The sequence below is a fragment of the Palaemon carinicauda genome, chromosome 4, assembly GCF_036898095.1.
Source record: "Palaemon carinicauda isolate YSFRI2023 chromosome 4, ASM3689809v2, whole genome shotgun sequence".
NCBI lineage: Eukaryota > Metazoa > Arthropoda > Malacostraca > Decapoda > Palaemonidae > Palaemon > Palaemon carinicauda.
In genome coordinates, this window is record NC_090728.1 from 161,611,925 (window position 1) to 161,634,889 (window position 22,965).

Below are 22,965 nucleotides of genomic sequence, written 5' to 3' on the forward strand. Positions count from 1 at the left end.
GTGATTTTTTTTTTTTTTTGGGGGGGGGTGCAATTCTAACACATGTAAATATTGCATCCAAATTTTGAAGACTTTTAGGTATTAATTTATTTTAGAAGTAAGAAAAATATAAAAGAATCTGGGAAGACGTAATGGTCGTCGAAATCTAAAAAAGAAATTGGGCGTGGCAGTTTAGCAGTATTAAATGTACAAGCCCAAACCTTAAGATATCCAAATCCATATTGTTATAGCGCCAAAATGAAGCTAAAATTAATAAATGATGTCATAAAATATGTTAGTGGTTAAAAGGAGAGAGAGAGAGAGAGAGAGAGAGAGAGAGAGAGAGAGAGAGAGAGAGAGAGAGAGAGAGAGAGAGAGAGAGAGAGAGAGAATAACAATGAAGTTTTCCAGAGACGGATAAAGCCTTACGTAAGTTGTTTGGCCAGCAAGACTCTGCCAGACGCTTTCAGAAGAAGCCCTGGAAATGTCAACGGCATCGACTCTTGCTTATTCTGTTAGAGATGGAGATGGAAAACAAGATACCAAGTTACGAGATGATCAGTCCTTTCAGGATTCAAGATGGAGATGCGAAGTCCCTGTCTTGCAAGATTCCTTTTCTTTACAGTTTATGGATTTTGAGAAAAACAAATTAGATTCTTCTTGTTACCATTAGCGTTATTATAAAGGGAAAAAATATCAGGCCTGATAGTTTAGCCTATTTTTGACATGTTTAGAGGAATCACGGATGTTTTTGGTGATTTTATTCGTTTTGTTGAAGTAACAAAATATAAATATAGATTTTTTTTAAATTTTGCAATATTGCTATGGTTTTATATTGTACCAACCGTGTGTCACGCGATCGTACATAGTAACATTTCATTTTGTGTATATATTATGCTTGTATCTTCGCTCTCCCCTCGCACTGATACACCAGTGTGACGAGCCGAGAGAAGATTGTGACTCAAAGGCAGGATGAAAGCAACTGAGTAACTTTATCATGATACAATTCTATATTTTTTTTCACCCTTTATTAGGAAAATATGGTTGCTATAATAAGCAGCTCTTCCAGAAGGACGCTCAAAAAACAAAACACTTTTCTCTAGTCTTGGATAGATGCCATAGCCTCTGTACCATGGTCCTCCACTGTCTTAGGTTCTCTTGCTTGAGAGTACACTGGCACACTAATCTATCTGTTTCCATATTTCCTTTCTTCACTTGGCTATTTTACCTTTTGGAGCCCTTTGGGCTTATAGCATCTTCCTTTTCCAACTAGAGTTGTAGCTTGGCTAGTAATATTAATAATTTACACTGCCCAATCCACAATATTTTTGAATGCTAAACAGGAAATTATGCTCTTGTATCTTAATCATATAGAAATAAAATCATTGAAAGAGGAAGCGATATGTGCCCAATGTACCGTGCATTTTAAGTATTTTAGTACCATACATATGAAGCTAGATCCAATTAATGTCTTGTTACGAAGAAGATGCAAGATAATATGTTGGAAATTAAGTCTGGTTCCTTTCTAACTTCTTGGTATGGTTATGTTCTGAAAATCAAGTCATTAAACTAAGCGAAAAAAACGTGTTATGTAAAATTTAGGCTGGATTACTTTAAATACCCAAACTTATTCTTTTTTCTTTAAGAGGTGGACTTTTTTTTTATACCATTCATACTAACAAGTATTTTGTAAGAGTGGTTTAACTACCATATATGTAATGGCAATCCACACTTTCAAGCTTTTAACTAACTTTGCATATTATGTCAATGAGTATTTTGCTGTCTATGCCAAAAAAAAAAAAAAAAAATAACCTCGGAAGTATTACACGACACTCATGTTACGAACAATTTTTTTCTGCCTTATTTGTTTATGTTTAGTTCCAATTAAAGTCAGATTATATTTCCTTATATATATATATATATATATATATATATATATATATATATATATATATATATATATGTGTGTGTGTGTGTGTGTGTGTTTGTGTGTGTGTGTGTGTGTTCCTACTTTTATTGGGAAAATTTTCTTTATACAATGGTAAAGCAAAATGTCTATACCATATTTTTCTTTATAGATTTAAATCTTTCCAAAATAAATTTTCAATGAACATTTTATTTAGGAATTCCAGGATAGGTTAAGTGTTTTTTATTGAAAGTTTACTCTGGACATGACTTCATATTTCTTTTTTATTTTCCGGTTGTAATAGCGATTTCTAGTTCATTATTATTTGGATGTTGGTCACGAATGGCAGAGGCAAGGGACAATGACATTGCCTTAGAGATTGACTATGTATACACATGATCAGCGCCCTAGCCCCTTCTCCCACCCAAAGTAGAGCCAGGCCATGGCTGCTGATGACTCAGCTGGTAGACATAGGCTCCTCCATCCTTAGCTTGCAAGGATGGAGAGGTTGCAGACACTACAAGAAACTGTCGAGCTTGAGCAGGACTCGAACCCCTGTCCGGCAAATAGCTAGGCAGGAACGTTTCCTATAGGCCACCGCAACCCTATGCATAGACCTGTTATTATTATTATTATTATTATTATTAAGAAGAATGTAGCCACTGAACAATCACATGGCAGTACTTAACCCCTTGTGCAAAGAAAAAAATTTTGGTATTGCCAGTGTGGTCAGGTGTGTAAGGTAGAGGGGAATATGTAAAGAATAGGGCAGACTATTCGGTGTATGTGTAGGCAAAGACAAAGTGAGCCATAACCAGAGATAGGGATCCAATGTAGTACTCTCTGGCCAGTCAAGGGACCCCACAACTCTCTAGCGGTAACATCTCAATGGGTGGCTGGTGCATATACCTAACCAGATTTTTTTTCCCCAAACCAAAGTTCTCTTGATGTATACGTTCACCCGTAAAACAATTTTGCAAATATTGTTCTCTTGACCTCCTACAAATATCTGCACACTTTAATGGCGAAAGTTTTGAACTGTGACTAATGGAGCAGTCATTTCACGAGTTGGTTTTTATTTAGTTGTCAAGGCAAGTAATGTAGGTAATGCAGGTTTGCCATTCTTTGAAGGTCACAGGCTGGTAATTAGATAAAATGGCTTGGTCATGAATTGCAGGTTTGATATTAATGTTCTCTTTTGCTTGGAGGTATAACATAAACTAGGTAAAATTTATCAGTTTAATGATGACAATGCAGTGGATATTTTGATTTACGTGTTTATATATATATGTATATATATGTATAAATATATATTTTATATATATATAATATTATATACATATATATATATATATATATATATATATATATATATATAAATATATATATACACGCATATATACATACATATACATATATATACATATATATATATATACATATATATATATATATATATATATATATATATATATATATATATATATGTGTGTATATATATAATCATAACATAATAAAAAATTAAGAATAAAATTGTAAGATAAAGAAAAACAATGATACCATAAACCTTATAATAAGTTGGTGTAACAAATTCGGGATCTGGTGATTAACAAATATGATTTATTTTGCTTCGTAAATTACGACGGTAATTAACAGAAATGTAAGAGAATCTTACGAATTACATTAATTGAAAAGTATATTGATTGTTCCTATATATAATTCATGTGATATAAGTAATATAATCATGCTTAAAACGCCATTTTGTAGTACAAGAAGGCATAACAGAGAAGAAAATTGGAAAATATCTTTTAATTAATGCAAGGAAGAACTGTCTATAGTTGCTTTGAATATTAGCTATTTATGATGATTAATTTGCTGCTACGGAAATGTGCCGTTGGTGAAGAGTAACTGTAATATTAAAAGGTAAAATTCAAAAACTTATTCCTGAAATTTTAGCTCATTGTGTTTGAGTTGTTTTAGCTGCTACGAAAATGTCTTAATTGACAAAAAAGTAACTCCGTAAGTTTGAAAATACGTTCCTGTCATTAAGTGTTTGTAGTTGCTACGAAAATGTCTTAATTGATAAAAAAAATACGTTCCTGAAATTAAGTGCTTGTAGTTGCTACGAAAATTTCTTAATTGATAAAAAAAATACGTTCCTGAAATTAAGTGCTTGTAGTTGCTACGAAAATGTCTTAATTGATAAAAAAAATACGTTCCTGAAATTAAGTGCTTGTAGTTGCTACGAAAATGTCTTAATTGATAAAAAAAATTACGTTCCTGAAATTAAGTGCTTGTAGTTGCTACGAAAATGTCTTAATTGATAAAAAAAAATACGTTCCTGAAAGTAAGTGTTTGTAGTTGCTACGAAAATGTGTTAATTGATAAAAAAATACGTTCCTGAAATTAAGTGTTTGAAAGCTGTTTTAGCTGCTACGGAAATGTACCTATTGATAAAAAGTAACTCTAGTATTAAAAGGTAAACTCGAAAATATGTCCCTGAAATGAAGTTAGATGGAAAATGTTTTCTAAGCCGTTACCCCAACGTCCTGGCATGACCGTCGGTTTGCACAGATCGGGACCCATCGCGAGCCATTGCTTGAAGAGACCCAAAGTAAACATTGGAAACGCCAGGAAATAGTAACATGAACTGTTGGGTTTGATGTGTGTTGGGGAAGCCTCTGTCCTTAGATAGAAGCACACTCGGACGTTTTTTGTATGTGTGACAAATTGATGGCAAAGGGGATTGCTTAATAAGTTTTGATTATGACTTTGATAAGCTAAATCGAATATTGACAAGTCAATGATTGATAGTTGATTGGACGCGTAGATGTTGATTCATTTTCACGATACAAATATGATTTAATGCAGCGCATTTTTCTAAGGTATTTTACTGATAACTTCTTATTCTAAGCCATTACTTTGCCGTAGTCTTCTAGAAGCAAGGTTATAAAATGAACTTCCGTAACAACTGTTATAAGAAATGTTGTGACTAATATTGTTGTAGGTGACAAATATTCTGTTGTTTTTCTTTCGCAGCATGAATTATATTTTGGAGTCAGGTGTTGGGATTCATCTCAAATTAAGTTCTTCCATTGTTAGAGTAATTTTACACGAACAAGCTTTTCTTCGCCCTGTGAGCAGTGCATGTTTGATTTACCTTGATGCTTATACCTAATCGTTTACGATCTCAGTGAGATACGAAGCTTGAAATTTTATGAAGAGTGAAAAGATAATTCTCAATGGTGAATAGCTCGACGGAAATTGCTTGATCTGCATTATGTTAAAGATATTAATGATCCATAGAGAAAACTTCGTGATACAGAAGAACGACTATAAGCGTCTCAAGCGTTTGTATTCAAAAACCTGCATAATCAGGCTAGCTGAGTTCGCAAATTGGATACAAAGCTTGCCTGTGCAGAACGGGATAGAATGTCGCCATGTTGTCCACTGCTAGGAGACCTCCTGTTTGGTCGGAGCTGGAGTAGAGCCATGGCAGTTCTTTAATCAGAGATCCGTCTATCCACGCCCACATGCCACCCCAGCCTTCCGTGGAGGCGCCCACCCATGCTTTGCCACCTGTGGAATAAAAGGAGATTGTGTTATACACAGTTGTGTTTTTCATTCTTTAGGTTTCTGTTATTCAGTCGTGTGCATACACACACACACACACACACACACACACACACACACATATATATATATATATATATATATATATATATATATATATATATATATATATAAAGAGAGAGAGAGAGAGAGAGAGAGAGAGAGAGAGAGAGAGAGAGAGAGAGAGAGAGAGAGAGACTTTTATTCAATCTAGCCTGTCTGATCTTCAGCTGCTGACTCTCATCTTAATTTCTTTGGCATAAAACTTGCTGTCTATTAAATTTCTTATTCCTGATCTGGCTATTAATCTCTAGCACCGTCGTTCAGTTAGTTCTTTATGCGTGTTGTATAATTTTCAATAATTCTAACCGTCCTTTTCATTCAGATCTTCCCAGACTGTAACAACCTGTACGTAGTGTTAGGTGATCAGGTGTGCAGTTAGTTGTAACAGTCTTGCCTTCTAAGGCTCAACACTACATAGTATTCTAGAGGTTTTATTCCAACTGTGATCAGATTGTGGAATGGACTTTCTAATCAGGCTGTGGGTTCAGTGAACTTCAGAAGTTTAAGCTTACAATGAATGTTTTTTTTTTAGTTGAACAGATTAAGTCTCTCTTCATAGTTTATATATGTGCGATCTATTTTAAAGTTGTTGCCAATTTTAAGATATTTTTTTATTTATTACTTTTGCAGTTTATTTATTAACTTATTTCCTTTCCTCACTGGGCTGTTTTCCCTGTTGGAACCTAAGGACTAGTGGCATTCTGCTTTTCCAACTAGGGATGTAGAATAGCTAATAATAATAATAATAATAATAATAATATTAATAATTATTATTATTGTTATTATTATTATTATTATTATTATTATTATTATTATTATTATTATATTATGTGTATGTATGTGTGCGTATGTGGCCATAGTAACTATCTTTTATACCTCAATTAATTCTACAATCCCCTAGTCTACTCTGTTGTATGTAGGAAAGGGTAGATGTGCTTAGTATTGAAATGCGAGACAGACGTGAGAAATTATTATTCGTGTAGGATTATAAACGGTGGCTGCTTTCTGATCCCGTGATGAATAGAAGTCTTAGAGCTGATTAATTCAACTCTCATATGTTTGTTCCTGCGAGTGTATTAGGACTGTCTGGAGGGAGGCTGCCATAAATCATTTGTTTAGTTATGATATTTTCATCTACGACCTTTAGCTTCTAGTGGTTACCTTACAGGTTCTGTTGGTGTTGTTTTTATTCGTTCATGAATAGCAGAGGCAAGGGACAGTGACAATGCCCTAGAGACTGGCCATATATCCATATGATCTCCACCCAAGCTAGGACCAGAGAGAGTAAGGCAAGGGCTGCTGATGACTCAGCAGGTAGACCTATAGACTCCCCCAAACCTCGCATTTGTGAGGTTGCAGGCACCACTAGAAACTATCGAGTTTAAGCGGGACTCTGATCTCCCGCCTAGCAGAACGACAGGCAGGGATGTTTTCAATACCCATGATGGTTTCTAGAACCTTCATTGCATGTACGAAAGTACTCTTTAAGAAAAATTGCAATTAAGTAATAATAATAATAATAATAATAATAATAATAATAATGGCTGCTCATGTGTCCAAATAGATACAAGAGCCTTCTGATTCTTATCGACTTTCATCTCGTGTTCGTATAATTTCTGTAATTCAAGTTTGTTTGTTTGTTTGAGTCTATCCTTTTATATGTTATCAGTCATTCATGAATGGTTGTGGTAAATTTTATTCGATTTGGTAATTGCTCTCTTGTTGATATATAAGAGGTAGGGTCAACTAACTAGTTTATTGTTGACACATGATCTCAAATCCCTTTTATCTAATTTGATCTAATTCTTCAATCAGGGGTGTATCTTGCGAGTCTTTTTTTTCCCTACCGTTATCCCTACATTAAGGGGTCGGTTACCTGATGCGCCCTCTCCAATGCCTTCTATCAAAGGCATCCCCTTCCACCAAACCTCTTTTCTCCATATCATCCTTCACCTTTTGTCGTCACCTAGTTCTTTACCTCCCTCTCGATCTTCTTCCCTAACACGTTCTTATATTAGAAATACATACCGCAAAGAATTTCACACTTGGTATAAGACTTATGCCTTGAAATTAAAAAATCGTTTTTGAGTCCCCCAAAAAAGTTGAATTAAAGTACCACTTCAAGTAAAAGAAGAAAAAGCAAACCACTAAGTAGTTTCGACGAAACTTACTGAACTCGCTGTTCTGGATGAACTTTTTAAAGGCTTCCATATCATGAGGAACAACCAGGTCTCCGATCACTTTAGTTGACCCAGTCGGACGGGAGACATGTAGCTGGGCGTAGCTGTGGCACAGTCTCCTAGCGCCGTCCCAAGACGTCTCCTCCATCAGTATCGTCAGACAGTGCTTCCCAGCTCTCTTAAAGGGTTGCGGACATTCTGTTGACAACATAATAAGAACCATTAATATTTTCAGAATTTTTTTTCTGGGGTTTTGATGATTATTTTATTCTTTTTAGTTGACCATATTTCTCTCTCTCTCTCTCTCTCTCTCTCTCTCTCTCTCTCTCTCTCTCTCTCTCTCTCTCTTTATATATATATATACTGTATATATATATATATATATATATATATATTATATGTGTATATATATATGTGTGCATGTGTATGTATGTATGGTGTTGTACTGTATTAAATCAAACACTAATGACAGGTAACATCAACATATCAAAATTCACAATTTTAATCAAATAGTCATTGCTAACCAACAAATGAAATGTAATGCATCACATATTTGTGCAAGGAGTTTATATGTATCATTTAAGGTCAGGTAATCGAAACTTCTTTATTCAAGAATAACAATAACAAGGAATCACCCAGGTGAGGTTGGTCATGTCCTTATGGATATTTTGTTTGAAGAAATTGAACACTCCGTGTATATCTTTGAGGTTTAACTGAAATCTATTGAGGCCTAATCCTCCAAGGTTTAGGCCTGTTGTTGTTGTTGTTGTTGTTGACTGGTGATGGCCAGACTGGGGTTCGAGTCCCGCTCAAACTCGTTAGTTCCCCTGGTCGCTGCAACCTCACCATCCTTGTGAGCTAAGGATTTCGGGTTTTGTGAAGTCTTTAGGTCTATCTTCTGAGTCATCAGCAGCAATTGCTTGGCCCTCCTTGGTCCTAGCTTGGGTGGAGAGAGGGCTTGAGCACTGATCATATGTATATATGGTCAATCTCTAGGGCATTATCCTTATTGATAGGACACAATGTCACTCCCTTGCCTCTGCCATTCATGAGTGGCCTTTAAAACCTTGTGGCCAACCATGGGCTCTTTCTATTCTCCTACCCGTAGCCTGTTGAAGCCCATAGCTCATAACTGCCTCCGTTTTAGCAACTGTTTATATAAAATGTCAACATAGAATATGTCTAAACCTTCCTCTGTATTAAGTTACAACTATGCAATGATCTATAGAGCTCGAAGAATCGTGCCACTAAGAATGTGTTTTCATTTGTTGATGGTAATGAGTATTATCAAAAAGTTTGATGAAATATGCGTAAGCCAATCTCTCTAACGCCCGAGAGTATTTTGAGACGGGCCTAACGGGCTTCATGGTCAGTGGTTCCGAAACTTTTTCAAGCTGGCGCCCTTGGCTTCCAGATGGAGTACTTGCCTCTCCCCCAAGTTCCATTTCAATCTACGTACAGAACTATACATTCGTTAATTATTATGTCAAGTTTATTATCTATACAGTGCATACGTACAGAACTATACTTTCGTTTATGATTGTCAAGTTTATTATCTATACAGTGCATATGGGTTTCTTTGCCTTAGTGTTTATGACATATGTATTGTCATATCTTACTCTGATAAAACAAGTGTGTGTTTATCAGCAAAAATAACACCTTTGTCTTTTCATATCCATGAACACTTGATTCTTGCAAATTAATCTTACTAAAATAGGAAATAAATAACTGCAGTGTGTACGACATTCCAAATAAAGATTATGACAAAGCTTACTACGGACAGACATGCCGCTCCCCAGATTAACGAATTGTCGAACATAAAAGGGGCCAGTTAGAATTTTTCAAATTACGGAAAATACTGCTAACTTAATCAATTGAAAAGACAACATGCTAATGTTTGAAGTAAATTGTGCTTACAAAAATAGAACATCGATACGGCATTCACTGTGTACAGTAGTTACCTCTGCCAACGAAGTTGAAAGGAGGTTACGTTTTCGCCAGGAGGTGTTTTTTTTTTTTTTTTTTGTGAACAGCTTTGTGACCACAATTTTAATCTCAGACCAATGAAACTTGCAGGGATTAACTGTTCTTTAAAAAGCTGGAAATGATTAATTTTGGGAAGGTCAAGGTTAAAAGTCAAGATCACGGTCAAGCAAAATGTCCAATTCACATAAGACACAAGTTTGAATATCATTGAGACACAGACTTCAAACTTAGTTCATTTTCGAGTGCATGAAAACCCACGCCAATTAATACATAAGGTCAAATGTCAAGGTCGTGAAATAAGCTGCCTCGGCGGAGGTCTGCGCTCTACTGAGTGCCCCTTTAGTTGTTAATATAACAGGTCAGAGGAATGTAGATCTTTTAATAATGCGCTTACAAAACTTTCACTAACTAGAGTTAAAATCCTCTTAATCTCTGATATCAGGGGAATCAGAGTTAATTTATGTTAATGGAAGTTTTTTCTGTTTTTATATATATTCCTCTCTCTCTCTCTCTCTCTCTCTCTCTCTCTCTCTCTCTATATATATATATATATATATATATATATATATATATATATATATATAGATAGATAGATAGATAGATAGATAGATATATATACTGTATGTATGTACTGTATTTACAGTAGACAAATACACTGATAGATAGTTCATAAACAAAAACACTTACCTCGGATTGTCGGTGTTTGTTCAGGATTGTCCGTGTCGTCATCTCCTTTATCTTGATGAAAATGAGCCTCTAGAACTCTGTGGTGAGGAGCGTTTGCCAGCCTGCTGTCAACTACAATCCCTCTACCTCCTCCTCCTCCTCCTCCTCCTCCTCCTCCTCCTCCTCCACCACCACCCCCTGTTCCACCTCCTCCTCCTCCACTGCCCTCTGGAGCTTTTGCTGCAGGCCCGCTTCCGGTCGGAGGGACTTCCAAATTGCTGGGGCATCCTTTTGTTGACATTATGGACGCCATTTGCCCCCTCAGTACTTCTATACCTTTGGGTAAAAAGACGTGTTAAAGGACAGACTTGTTTGTTTCTATAGGATTTATAGGAAAGACTCCTTTGTTTCTCTAGGAGTTAAAGGAACTCTTTGTTTCTATAGGAGTTAAAGGAAAGAGGGAAAGACTTTTTTGTTTCTGTAGGAATTATAGGAAAGACTCCTTTGTTTCTATAGGAGTTAAAGGAAAGACTTGTTTGTTTCTATAGGAGTTGAAAGAAAGACTTGTTTGTTTCTATAGGAGGTAAAGGAACGACTTGTTGGTTTCTATAGGAGTTAAAGGAAAGACTTGTTGGTTTCTATAGGAGGTAAAGGGAAGACTTATTTGTTTCTATAGGAATTATAGGAAAGACACCTTTGTTTCTATGGGAGTTACAGAAAAGACTTATTTGTTTCTATATAAGTTTAAGGAAAGACTTGTTTGTTTATATATAAATTAAGGGAAAGACTAGTTTGTTTTTATAGGAGGTAAAGGAAAGACTAGTTTGTTTTTATAAGAGGTAAAGGAAAGACTATAGTTTTTATGGGAGTTAAAGGAAAGACTATAGTTTTTATAGGAGTTAAAGGAAAGACTATAGTTTTTTAGGAGTTAAAGGAAAGACTTGTTTGTTTCTATAGGATTTAAAGGAGAGACTTTTGTTTCTATAGAAGTTAAAGGAAAGACTTGTTTGTTTCTATAAAGTTAAAGGAAAGACTTGTTTGTTTCTAATGGAGATAAAGGAAAGACTTGTTTTTGTCTATAGGAGTGAAAGGAAAGACTTTTGTTTCTATAGGAGGTAAATGAAAGACTTGTTTCTATAGGAGTTAAAGGAAAGACTTGTTTGTTTCTATAGGAGGTAAAGGAAAGACTTGTTTTTTCTATAGGAGGTAAAGTAAAGACTTGTTTGTTTATATAGGAGTTAGAGGAAAAACTCCTTTGTTTCTATAGGAGTTAAAGGAAAGACTCCTTTGTTTCTATAAGAGGTAAAGGAAAAAGTTTTTTGTTTCTATAGGAGTTAAAGGAAAGACTCCTTTGTTTCTATAAGAGGTAAAGGAAAGAATTTTTTGTTTCTATAGGAGTTAAAGGAAAGACTTGTTTGTTTCTATAGTAGGTAAAGGAAAGACTTGTTTGTTTTTATAGTAGGTAAAGGAAAGACTTGTTTGTTTCTATAGGAGTTAAAGGAAAGACTTGTTTGTTTCTATAGGAGGTAAAGGAAAGCCTTGATTTTTCTATAAGAGGTAAAGGAAAGACTTGTTTGTTTCTATAGTAGGTAAAGGAAAGACCTGTTTGTTTCTATAGGAGGTAAAGGAAAGACTTGTTTTTTCTATAGGAGGTAAAGGAAAGACTTGTTTGTTTATGTAAGCTCTGTTAGAAGTTAAATGTGCAATTTACAATGACAAAAAGTGAACTTTCGCATTAGTTTGCTAGAATGTAGGTGAAGTTATACCAGTTTTTTTTTTGAAGTAAGAAATTGGTAGGAAGTATCTTTTAGACACAGTAAGGTTTCATACAATTGTTCTTATAAAAAGTAGACGGGATGGAAAGGGATTTGATTGTGTTGTACATGAAAATAAACGACAAATGGTTTTTCATAGAATTCCTTTATTCTACAAGAACGGTTTTAGATGTTAGTTATATATGAATATATAAAATTTAATGTATATGCGTTTTTACTATCTACTGTAACGTTGCACTGTTATACTTTACCAATTTTTTAACTATCTTTTTATCAAAAAATTTTTAACAATTTATTACCAGTATTAATTAATATTTTTTGGTGATATTAATGTAATCCTACTTGCTCATTTGGAAATGCTGGTTAGTTCAGCCTTCATTAACTAAAATATATCTTGTCTTGATCTTTTTTCTTATACTTATGCCAGCACAAGCTCTTGTGAATAAGGTCTTTGGATTCAGACATTCACGAAAGAGAACATTTAATTGTACCTGATGAAAGGGTTAAATCTAAGTTCAATGGACATATTTTAGTTCTATATATGTATATATATACATATATATGTATGCACTGTATATATTTTTATATATATATATATATATATCTATATATATATACATATATATGTATATACAGTATGTATATATATATATATATATATATATATATATATATATATATATATATATATATATATATATATATATAAGGTTTATGCATATGATTTAAGTATTAACACTTATATTTATAATAATGTTATAGATAATGCCCATTTTATGTAGATATATATTTTAGGGCAGTGGTAGCCTATGGGAAACGTCCATGACTGGCAATCTGCTGGACTGGGGTTCGAGACCCACTCAAGCTCGATAGTTTCTTCTGGTGTATACAGCCTTACCCTCCTTGTGAGCTAAGGATGGGTTTATTTGGAGGGCGGGTGTCTAGGTTTACCTACCGAGTCATCAGCAGCCATTGCCTGGCCTTCCCTGGTCCAAGCTTTGGTGGAGAGCGAGCATTGTCCTGTCTTTAGGCACTGTCATTGTCCCTTGCCTCTGCCATTCATGAGTGACCTTTAAACCACGTTAGGATTGGCAACACATTGAACACTAACCATCGCTTACATACCTGATCCTTTAGGTAAACAACTTTCCCCTCTCTCTCTCTCTCTCTCTCTCTCTCTCTCTCTCTCTCTCTCTCTCTCTCTCTCTCTCTCTCTCTCAGGTTGGTGGCGGGTGGAACCAATGGCAAACATGTACCAAACATAATTTCTGTTTATAAGCTGTTTTGAAATTTGACGACCTCCTTTTCCAGAATAGTAGGAATATATATATATATATATATATATATATATATATATATATATATATATATATTTATATATATATATATATATATATATATATATATATACACATATAATTAATGTATAAATTTATATGAATTTTTATCTACATTGCATGACTTAACCAGCCCCGGTTTGTAAGGAAATGTATGGTTAAGGGTGAAGTCTGGAATTCCATTATGGCATCGCGTTGTATGGGCTGCAACTTTGCAAGAGCCAGCTGGCATAAGCTCAGTAATTTATACTCGTGTACTTACATATATATATTCGGTCACCCATCCAAATATACGCCTGACCCAATGTTGCTTAAATTCTCTGACAGGACGCCAGTTGTATAAGAATTTTATGTATTTATATATACAGTATATATATATATATATATATATATATATATATATATATATATACTGTATATAATATATACAGTATATATATATATATATATATATATATATATAAATATATATATATATATATATATATATATATATATATATATAGTGTGTGTGTGTGTGTATTCTTTCCTGACATACTCGGGGGGAGAGGGAGTAGTCATACATAGGTAAGAGGGTGTACCCCGAGAGGTACACTCTGAAATCACACTCACCCACAACTAGTCGAACCAGCGGGTTGTAGATAGGAAAGGGGGAGGGAGTAGGAAGGGCTTAATCTTTGTGTACGTGTGTATATCTATCTTAAATATTTACACGTCATTTTTGACGGCTCCGGTACACCATTGTGTTTATATACATACATATATATATATATATATATATATATATATATATATATATATATATAATATATATATATATACATTTGTGAGTTAATAATTGTTACATTGTATTTTTCATATTTTTCAAAGTTAATTGTTTTAACAAGAATATTCCTGTCACTGGTCTTTAAAACTTCTACACATGTTAGCGTCTATGCAGTAGCTTTATTCCATATTATCCTGTGCAAATACTTGGTTACCTGCATAGCTAAATATGGAACTGGGTGTGTTATTTCGAAATGTTTGCTTTGTCCAAAAAAAAAAAAAAAATATTCCAGAGTTGACTCGAACACTGACGAGTAATCCCCATGCCTTAAGTATCTAACACAACCTTTGCTCAATCTCCTCTTCAGCATTCCTCAACTACATGTTTCAATGTTATAAATAAAGAGAATAATGAGCGTTAAATATATAAAATAAATAGGCTATCTCTTATCTATTTTGAGTGTATGTTACCGTAAGGCTAGATAATACTTGTCTCTTTTAAACAGTGAATTCGCATTGCAATTTCATCAATTTATGTATTTTTAATGCACCGCACTATTAAGAACATTAAAAATTTTGTCTCTATAGTGATAGAATGTGTTTTTTTCAAAACATAATGCAAGCGTTGTTTGCGATGTGTGGAGTACTGTGAGCAAACAACATATTCATCCAGAGTATATAGTGGAATCTTAATCTTATGAATTTGGTGCATTGTTTAGCTTTGCCGAAGTTTGCTTACGTCAAGCAAAATCAAAAGCAAAAAGGACAGCTTGCAAGATAAGATTACATTCGTTGTGTTATTATTATTATTATTATTATTATTATTATTATTATTAACTTGGTGCCGGTCCCAAGCCCGGGTAAATGGGGAGGGTTGGCGGCAGGAAAGGCACCCGGCCATTAAAAATTAACCAAAACAACTATGGTCAGTGGGTATTATTATTATTATTATTATTAGCTAAGTTACAACCCTAGTTGGAAGAGCAGGAGGATGCTATAAGCCCATGGACTCCAACAGGGAAACATAGCCCAGTGAGGAAAGGAAATAAGAGAAAAAAACTACAACAGAATTATGAACAATTAAAATAAAATATATTAAGAACAGCAACATTAAAACAGATATTTCATTTATTAACTATGAGACTTATGTCAGTCTGTTCAACACAGCAAATAGGAAGGTGACACTCAGAGAGTACCTAGAAGCGAGACAGTGCCATGCGTTATTTCTAGAGGCTAAGCGCAGCGCGCAGTCGCATTGCGCTGCCCCTTGCCATTATCCATTTGTGGAGAGGATATTGTGAATTGAGACGTTGATTGTTTTCATTAATTAATCGTGATTTTTTTTTCAAAGAGATGCCATGACTGGTGTGCAATGAGGTAGGATGTGATTAATGTGAGTGTATTTGGTTCATATATGTGAAATTTATTTCAATGTTGTTGCTGTTCTTAAAATTGTTCATTACTTGTAGTTTGTTTATTCCTCACTGGACTATTTTTCCTTGTTGAAGCCCTTGGGTTTATATCATCCTGCTTTTCCAACTAGGGTTGTAGTTTAGCTAAATATAATAATAATAACTACTACTACTACTACTACTACTACTACTACTACTACTACTACTACTACTACTACTACTAATAATAATAATAATAATAATAATAATAATAAGAAAAGATGGGATTTTAAATCGATATTAAAAGAATCCAGGAAGAAACTATATCACAACTTAATGGGGGGAGACAAAACAAAAAAGCTGTTTCTCAGTTATGTCAAAATACAACATGCGTAAAGGGACAGCTGTCTAATTTGAGTTACACTCGTGTCCTGTCAATATCATATCCAGTTCACACTGGATCGACAGAATTTAAACTTTAATTCCTTCAATGTTGTTATATTCTTTGGCATTATAAAGATATTAAAATAGTTTAATTGCAAAATAATGGCAACATTTTTTTTATTTTACGGTTCTAAATATTTATATGCTTGGATATACCTAAAATATATATTTAAATATAAAACACATTTAGACTTTTGAGCGTAGGTGTGGTACAATTCGGGTGCCTTAGGTGCCAGATGGTAAGTGTCCCACAAAGAACTGTGCAATAACTTTTTAAACCATTGTTTCATTATCACAAGCCACCCAATAGTACATCAAAAGGGTTGTTTTTAATTTGAGACCGGTATAAACCCAAATTGAAACCAGTCTAAGAATCATTCGAACAATTTGGTCTGAAGGCGGGTCTCTTAACACCTCTTTTTTTCTTTCTTTTAGTCAGACCACTGTAGGTGTAACGTTCACTGTTTACTTGACTATTTATAGTTAAGAGAAGTGGTTGCTAGTATCCGGAGTGTCTCAGGTGGGTTTTTTCTTATCCAGTCAATCCATCTATTATTAACAAAGATATTAGCATTATAATGTTTGTTAGGACAGGAGCCTCAACAGCCTTTAAGGCCTAATTGGAAGGGCCAAACTTGAAAGTCAATATTCGACATTATGTTTAAGGTAAAACATTACAGTAGCAAAAGAAACTGGAAAAAAAAAATAAGAAATATTTTAGATATATGTCTTTCAACTTGAATGTTTTGCATTGTTTTAGCAGGGTTTTTTAATGATTTTGAAAAGGGAAGTTATTGATAAGAGAGAGAAGAACAAAATGGAAATACCTGAAAACAAATGAAGCAGAGAAGATGAAAGATACTTCTACAAAAATTATTTTATGGTTTGAAGTGGGATGATTGTTCTACAATTAATGGGTTAGGATTAAAGTAGAAAAAAATATTCAGTAATCTTCAGGGTTTGGATTAATCATAGTGATTTTTCCCTGATGAGAAAAACCAGAAGAATTAATTTTGAATTGAATAAAGATAACCAGGAAGAAACTAAAAATGTAACCAGGAAGAAACTAAAAATGTAACCAGGAAGAAACTAAAAATGTAACCAGGAAGAAACTAAAAATCCCAATTCAATGATGATACAAAAATAAAAAATTATTTCTCAAATATGTCAAAATACAAAAAGCAACTTGAGAATCCACGGCCATTAATTTACCGTTTCCATGAAAACGAGTCTCATATTTTCCTACCTAGTCGGTTGTCCTCGACTTTGTCCCTGAGAGCCATTGTCTGTTCAGCCCTGCCTAACCTGTCCTGATGGAGGTCGGTGAGGAGCTTCTCGAAGTTTGTACTGAGGTCCGACCTGATGCCCCTGAGCACCATCGTTAACTCCTGAACTGCCGAAGTTAGCTCGCTGTCCCTCAGGCCATGGCACAGAAAGCACTGGAGGCTAGCTAACGATACGATGATTTGCTGGATCTGAAAGAGAAGAAGCATTTCTTCTGTCATTATAAGATTCTAAGAATCCTTTTGTTTATAATTTTATTTATTATTATTATTATTATTTTCTAAGCTCCAACACTTGTTGGAAAAGCGGATGCTATAAGCCCAGGGGCCCCAACAGGGGAAATAGCCCAGTGAGGAAAGGAAACAAGGAAAAATAAAATATTTTAAGAACAGTAACATTAAAATAAATATTTCCTATAAAGACTATAAAAACTTAAACAGAACCAGAGGAAGAGAAATTAGATAGAATAGCGTGCCTGAGTGTACCCTCAAGCAAGAGAACTCTAACCCAAGACAGTGGAAGACCGTGGTACAGAGGCTATGGCGCTACCGAAGACTAGAGAACAATTGTTTGATTTTGGAGTGTCCTTCTCCTAGAAGAACTGCTTACCATAGCTAAAGAGTTTCTTCTACCCTTACCAAGAGGAAAGTAGCCACTGAACTACCCCTTGGGTGAAGAAGAATTGTTTGGTAATCTCAGTGTTGTCAAGTGCATGAGAATAGAGGAAAATCTGTAAAGAATAGGCCAGACTATTCGGTGTATGTGTAGGCAAAAGGAAAGAACCGTAACCAGAGAGAAGGATCCACTGTAGTGCTGTCTGACCAGTCAAAGGACCCCATAGCTCTCTAGCGGTAGTATCTCAACGGGTGGCTGGTACCCTGGCCAACCTACTATTGTCATTATCTTTCCTGATTTGGTTCGTTATCAAAGGTTACTGTAGTGGTAACGTGCTACCCTTGCCTTTGCATAGAAAACAAATTCGAGTCCTGCCCAAGACCTACAGAAAGATCTTGGTCCGGCCTCGGCCAGTGAATTTAAGCTGTTTACGGGGCATGTTACTATTATACTTGGGTACCAACCTGGGTGGTTAGTTGGACTTGCTAGGCTGACGTTCTGACGAGTATTTCTTCAAATGAAACTGACCAGACACTTTTAAACTTTAAACTTGAATATATTCCAGGATTTGATAGGTACAGATTTGTACACAATTGAGATATTTATTCCAACTAGCTTACTTAAACATCAATACTCCCTCTAAGTATACAAGAGCTATAAAAAAGTGGTTAACATTATATAAAAGCTATCACAGATGAAAAGAAACTACATGAACATCTGTATGATTCGTTATCCCACAGCTGTCCTGTGCATGTTGCATGAATCTCCTCTCAAGGACAAGTGTATTATAGTCATACTTGTCAGCGTTGTTTGTGACAAACACTCCCGAAGGCAGCCTTTTTCCTCCCACATTTTAAATACAGTCTGGATGCCAAGTGTCACCATCCTCTCACAATTTCAACTAGAGGAGCACTCAGGAGAGCGCAGACCTCCACCGTGGCAGCTTATTTCTAGCCTTTTATGCTCTACCTTGACCCTGACCTTTGACTTTAACATGTATTAATTGGCGTGGATTTTCATATAATCAGATATGAACCAAGTTTAATTGACTTATTTGAGGCTTTCTGCCATTCCGACAGCTAAGGTCAGAACCAAGTTTTGAAGTCTCCGTGACAACGATGTCCAAATTTATCGCCGATTACGTGAAATAGACATTTTGCTTGACCATGACCATGACCTTCCAAAATTTAATCATGTCCAGCTTTTTACATAACAGGTAATCCCTGCAAGTTTCATTACTCTACGATTAAGTGGCCAGAAAGTTGTTCACAAATAAACACACACAAACAGGGACGAAAACATAACCTCCTTATAACTTAGTTGGCTGAGGTAATTATACATTGCGCTAGGAACAGTTATATGTTTATGCATCACCTATGACTGCGTATCGAGAGGAAGTTACTTGTGTTTGAAGTTAAGAGGGGCCGGGTGAAAAATGTCAAAAGCAGATTCTGATGCCATTTAAATCGGCGTTAAGATTTAACTGGAAGTCAAATATAACAAAGAGTTCAAGTTTTATTTTTCGCTGTTACACTTCTTCTTTTGTTTATTTATGTTCATTGTTTTACAAGATATTAATTTTGTGAACAGTTATTGCTGTTCAGCTTTAAAGTAGTTTTCTTTCACGCAATTGACCACAAAAAAAAAACTTTCTAAAGAGTTGAGGGGCTTTAATAAAACGATGTACAGATGTGTTGATTTTTACAGAAAAAAAAATTTAAGCAATGCTATAGAGTATCAAATGAAGTTATGAAAATAATCTGACATTTAATCATACGGAAATTTGCAAATACACCATAGCAAAAAAACATTCATTGGCTGACCAAATTTTAGTTTACAACACATTTTAAAGGGTGATTCAAAATTTTTCAAAGGATATTTTCGGAAGATCCCTTTCCTTGACTCTTTCAAAACGTAGAACCAGTAATAATACGGAAAAAACTACATTGACATTTACAGAAAATGTAACCTTTATACGTGAATAGGAAGTTTTCTAAAAGAAAAAATAAATAGTTGGATTTCCTTGGAAAATGTGAGATTATCTAGGCTATGAAATATATACTCTATATGAGTATAAACACTTATTTTGATTGTTTTTCATATATACTTATACCGTGACTGCAACTAGCAAAATAAGTATTTTTTTACCCTGATGTTTTTATTGTATGCCACAAAGAAAAGAGATGTAAGAATGTTAATTTTATTGTGAAATTTCTCCATACTGAAACCATTAAGATTTTTATTCTTGTATTGACTAAAGCCTCTATTTTAGACATTCTTGGTCTGTATTTTTCAGGTAGAAAGTTGTTTAATTTCTTTAACCAAAAGACTAGTAGTAAAATAAACGTTCTATGGACCATTGTTCTCTAGTCTTGGGTAATGCCATAGACTCTGTACCATGGTTTTCCACTGCCTTGGGTAAGAGTTTTCTTGCTTTAGGGTACACTCGGGCACACTATTCTATCTGTTTCCTTATTTCCTTTCCTCACTCACTGGGCTATTTTCTCTGTTGGAACCCTTGGGCTTAGGGCATCCTGCTTTTCCAACTAGTGTTGAAGCTTAGCTAGTAATGATAATAATAATGTATGGATGGGTGAATTGTAATTAGAAAGCCATAAGTGGAATGAAGGGCACATTAAAGAAATAAGTAAACAGTAACATACTTTTGATAGAAATGCTCATGTAAATTTTCCCAATGAATGATCAATGAATTGAACAAGGTAAAAAGTTTTTCTTAGAAACATTTGAGTTTTACTAAGCTACCCCCCCCCCCCATATAAGTTAACCTGACCAGAACTGATAGCTAAGGATGGGATAACAAACAAAAAATTAATTCATAAAGATCTTCAGGGAAAAAGTGTTAAGAAAAAATATGGTGGTTTTGGTCATTTTAAAATGTCTGAACGAATGAGTTAAATCGGAGGTTATTAATAAGGTCAATATATTAAGATATGTATTTTATATAAATAAAACTGATAAAAGTTTCGAGTGTGTATAAAGGCCGATTGTTTTGTTCTGAGATGAAAGATGGAAATTGGATAATGGATCTTGGACAATATACAGCTAGTTTGGAGGACCCCGCAGTGGGAAAGATTGAAAAGCTCAAAATCAAAATCAAGTGAAGCTTGTAGGTAAAGGGACAGAGCACATTCATCCTTGCTTCCTTTCCTCGCTGGGCTATCATCCTGCATTTCCTACTAGGGTTGTAGCTTAGCAAGTGATAATAATAATTAGTACAGTCTACAGTGTGACAGGCAAGACATACCGCAGGCTATATCTTTGTATGGGGACTGATAAAGAGGAGGAAAAAAGTTGTTGAGAAAACAGATCACAGAGAAATACCACCGATGTTGTGCTGTCAGCAACATCAGGTATAAAGTATTAGACGGGAAGCTAGAAATAAGTTTTACAGAGTGAAGTCGTAACCAATAAATCTATCCATGAGAACTTTAAGCCGGACACAGTCGATTCTGTCTTGGTGGAGCCATGGATTTTAAGGTATACCAGAGAATGAGTGTAGAAGCAATAGAACATTAGTTGGAAAAATAGAAAAGACACTATTAATGATGCGCTTATGCAGTCTATAATTCCTAGAGGAAGTGCAAGAGCAGGATACAGTATAACAGTTAGGAAAAATAAGGGGCCAATTTAGATGTTAACTCTCTCAAGAAATCTAGACGAATGAGATACAGGACAGATACCTTGCTAATCTTTAAAGTTGTCAGACCCACTGACCTTAAGAGCAGATAATGAAAACTAAAGTATAGGAATCACCTATAGACCCAGTATTCTTTATATATATATATATATATATATATATATATATATATATATATATATATATATATATATATATATATATATATATATATATATGGATGGTTGGATGGATGAATATCAACACAATATCGTGTTTAAATAGAAATAAATTTCTACCTCATACTTACCCTAGCCACTTCAAATGAAAGGCCAGGTGTATGTATGTATGTGTGTGTTTAAATAACCACCCATATATGTATTTTTATCACCCCCATGAAGTCCTTGTACCATAAACAACCACCCCTAAGTACCACACATATTTGTCGCTTCAGTGTCTAAACCGCCGCCATTAGGATCTTCACATAATGTCCGCTATTACCTTCATCCTTCAGTCAAAAGGTCTAACTTTTGTGAGTACGTCGCTGTTGGTTTGTTTTCTCTCTTTCGCGAAGGATAATTTCTTATACTCTAAATGACGTGCATCTGCCCTACAATTTTGATAATGATTATTTTAAGGGTTGAGATGTTGTTGTGCTGCAGTAGGCGCTGCATAGCAACCGAATTAAATTGCTCTGGTGGCACGAGGCGGCTGTTTTTACTGGCAGGTTTAACAGCAGCGGACCGGTTGCAGCTAGTTAGGAAGAGGCTATTGTAGCCCCATTTGTCAATTATAATAATATTATTACGTGAAAGTTCATAGGTTGGTTTTACTAAATCAGGTCAGCGATTTGCTGGAAATGTGGACTTGAGAAATGTATATTACAGGAAAAAAATAATTCATAATTATAAGGAAAATTTATAGTAGGCCTAATGTTTGAATAAAAGCTAAGTAGATCACTGATTGTGGTATTATGAAATTTAATTCATCTCAATGTCGTTTGCGGTCATCTTTTATTTGGGTCGCTGGAAGTGCCGAGATGGCTCCTGTTTATTCTTTTCAGGACGTGGGTCCTGATTCATTTATTCTCTCGACGGTTATATGCTGGAGCCATTAGCAGTAAGGCATTCGATTTAATACTCTCATTCATAAAAGCTAACTTTTGATAGGGAATATGGTGTTTCTATACATAGCCTACTAAGATTAAACTAAACCTTTATATTGTTAGTTGGGACTAAAGGAATTTGCTTCAAAACATAGGACTAATGAAAAGAATTTTAGATTTAAAACCTGTAAACCATTGCATTACATAATTATATAAGATA

The 22,965-nt window shown here is 34.7% G+C and overlaps 2 protein-coding genes across 2 annotated transcripts in view; one reads left to right on the forward strand and one right to left on the reverse strand.

Annotated features, from left to right (window-relative positions):
- The window catches only part of Pkg21D (Protein kinase, cGMP-dependent at 21D), a 148,036-nt gene that overhangs the window by 69,751 nt on the left and 55,320 nt on the right, over positions 1-22,965 (forward strand). The window lies entirely within an intron of this gene.
- Positions 3,416-22,965, reverse strand: part of LOC137640118 (uncharacterized) — a 19,728-nt gene continuing 178 nt past the window's right edge. The window contains exons 2-5 of the mRNA XM_068372595.1: positions 17,351-17,579; positions 10,414-10,728; positions 7,732-7,938; positions 3,416-5,464 (exon numbers count right to left, since the gene is read on the reverse strand). Of these exons, the coding sequence (XP_068228696.1) occupies positions 5,265-5,464; positions 7,732-7,938; positions 10,414-10,728; positions 17,351-17,579 (951 nt within the window). The 3' untranslated portion in view covers positions 3,416-5,264. The remainder of the gene's footprint in view (positions 5,465-7,731; positions 7,939-10,413; positions 10,729-17,350; positions 17,580-22,965) is intronic.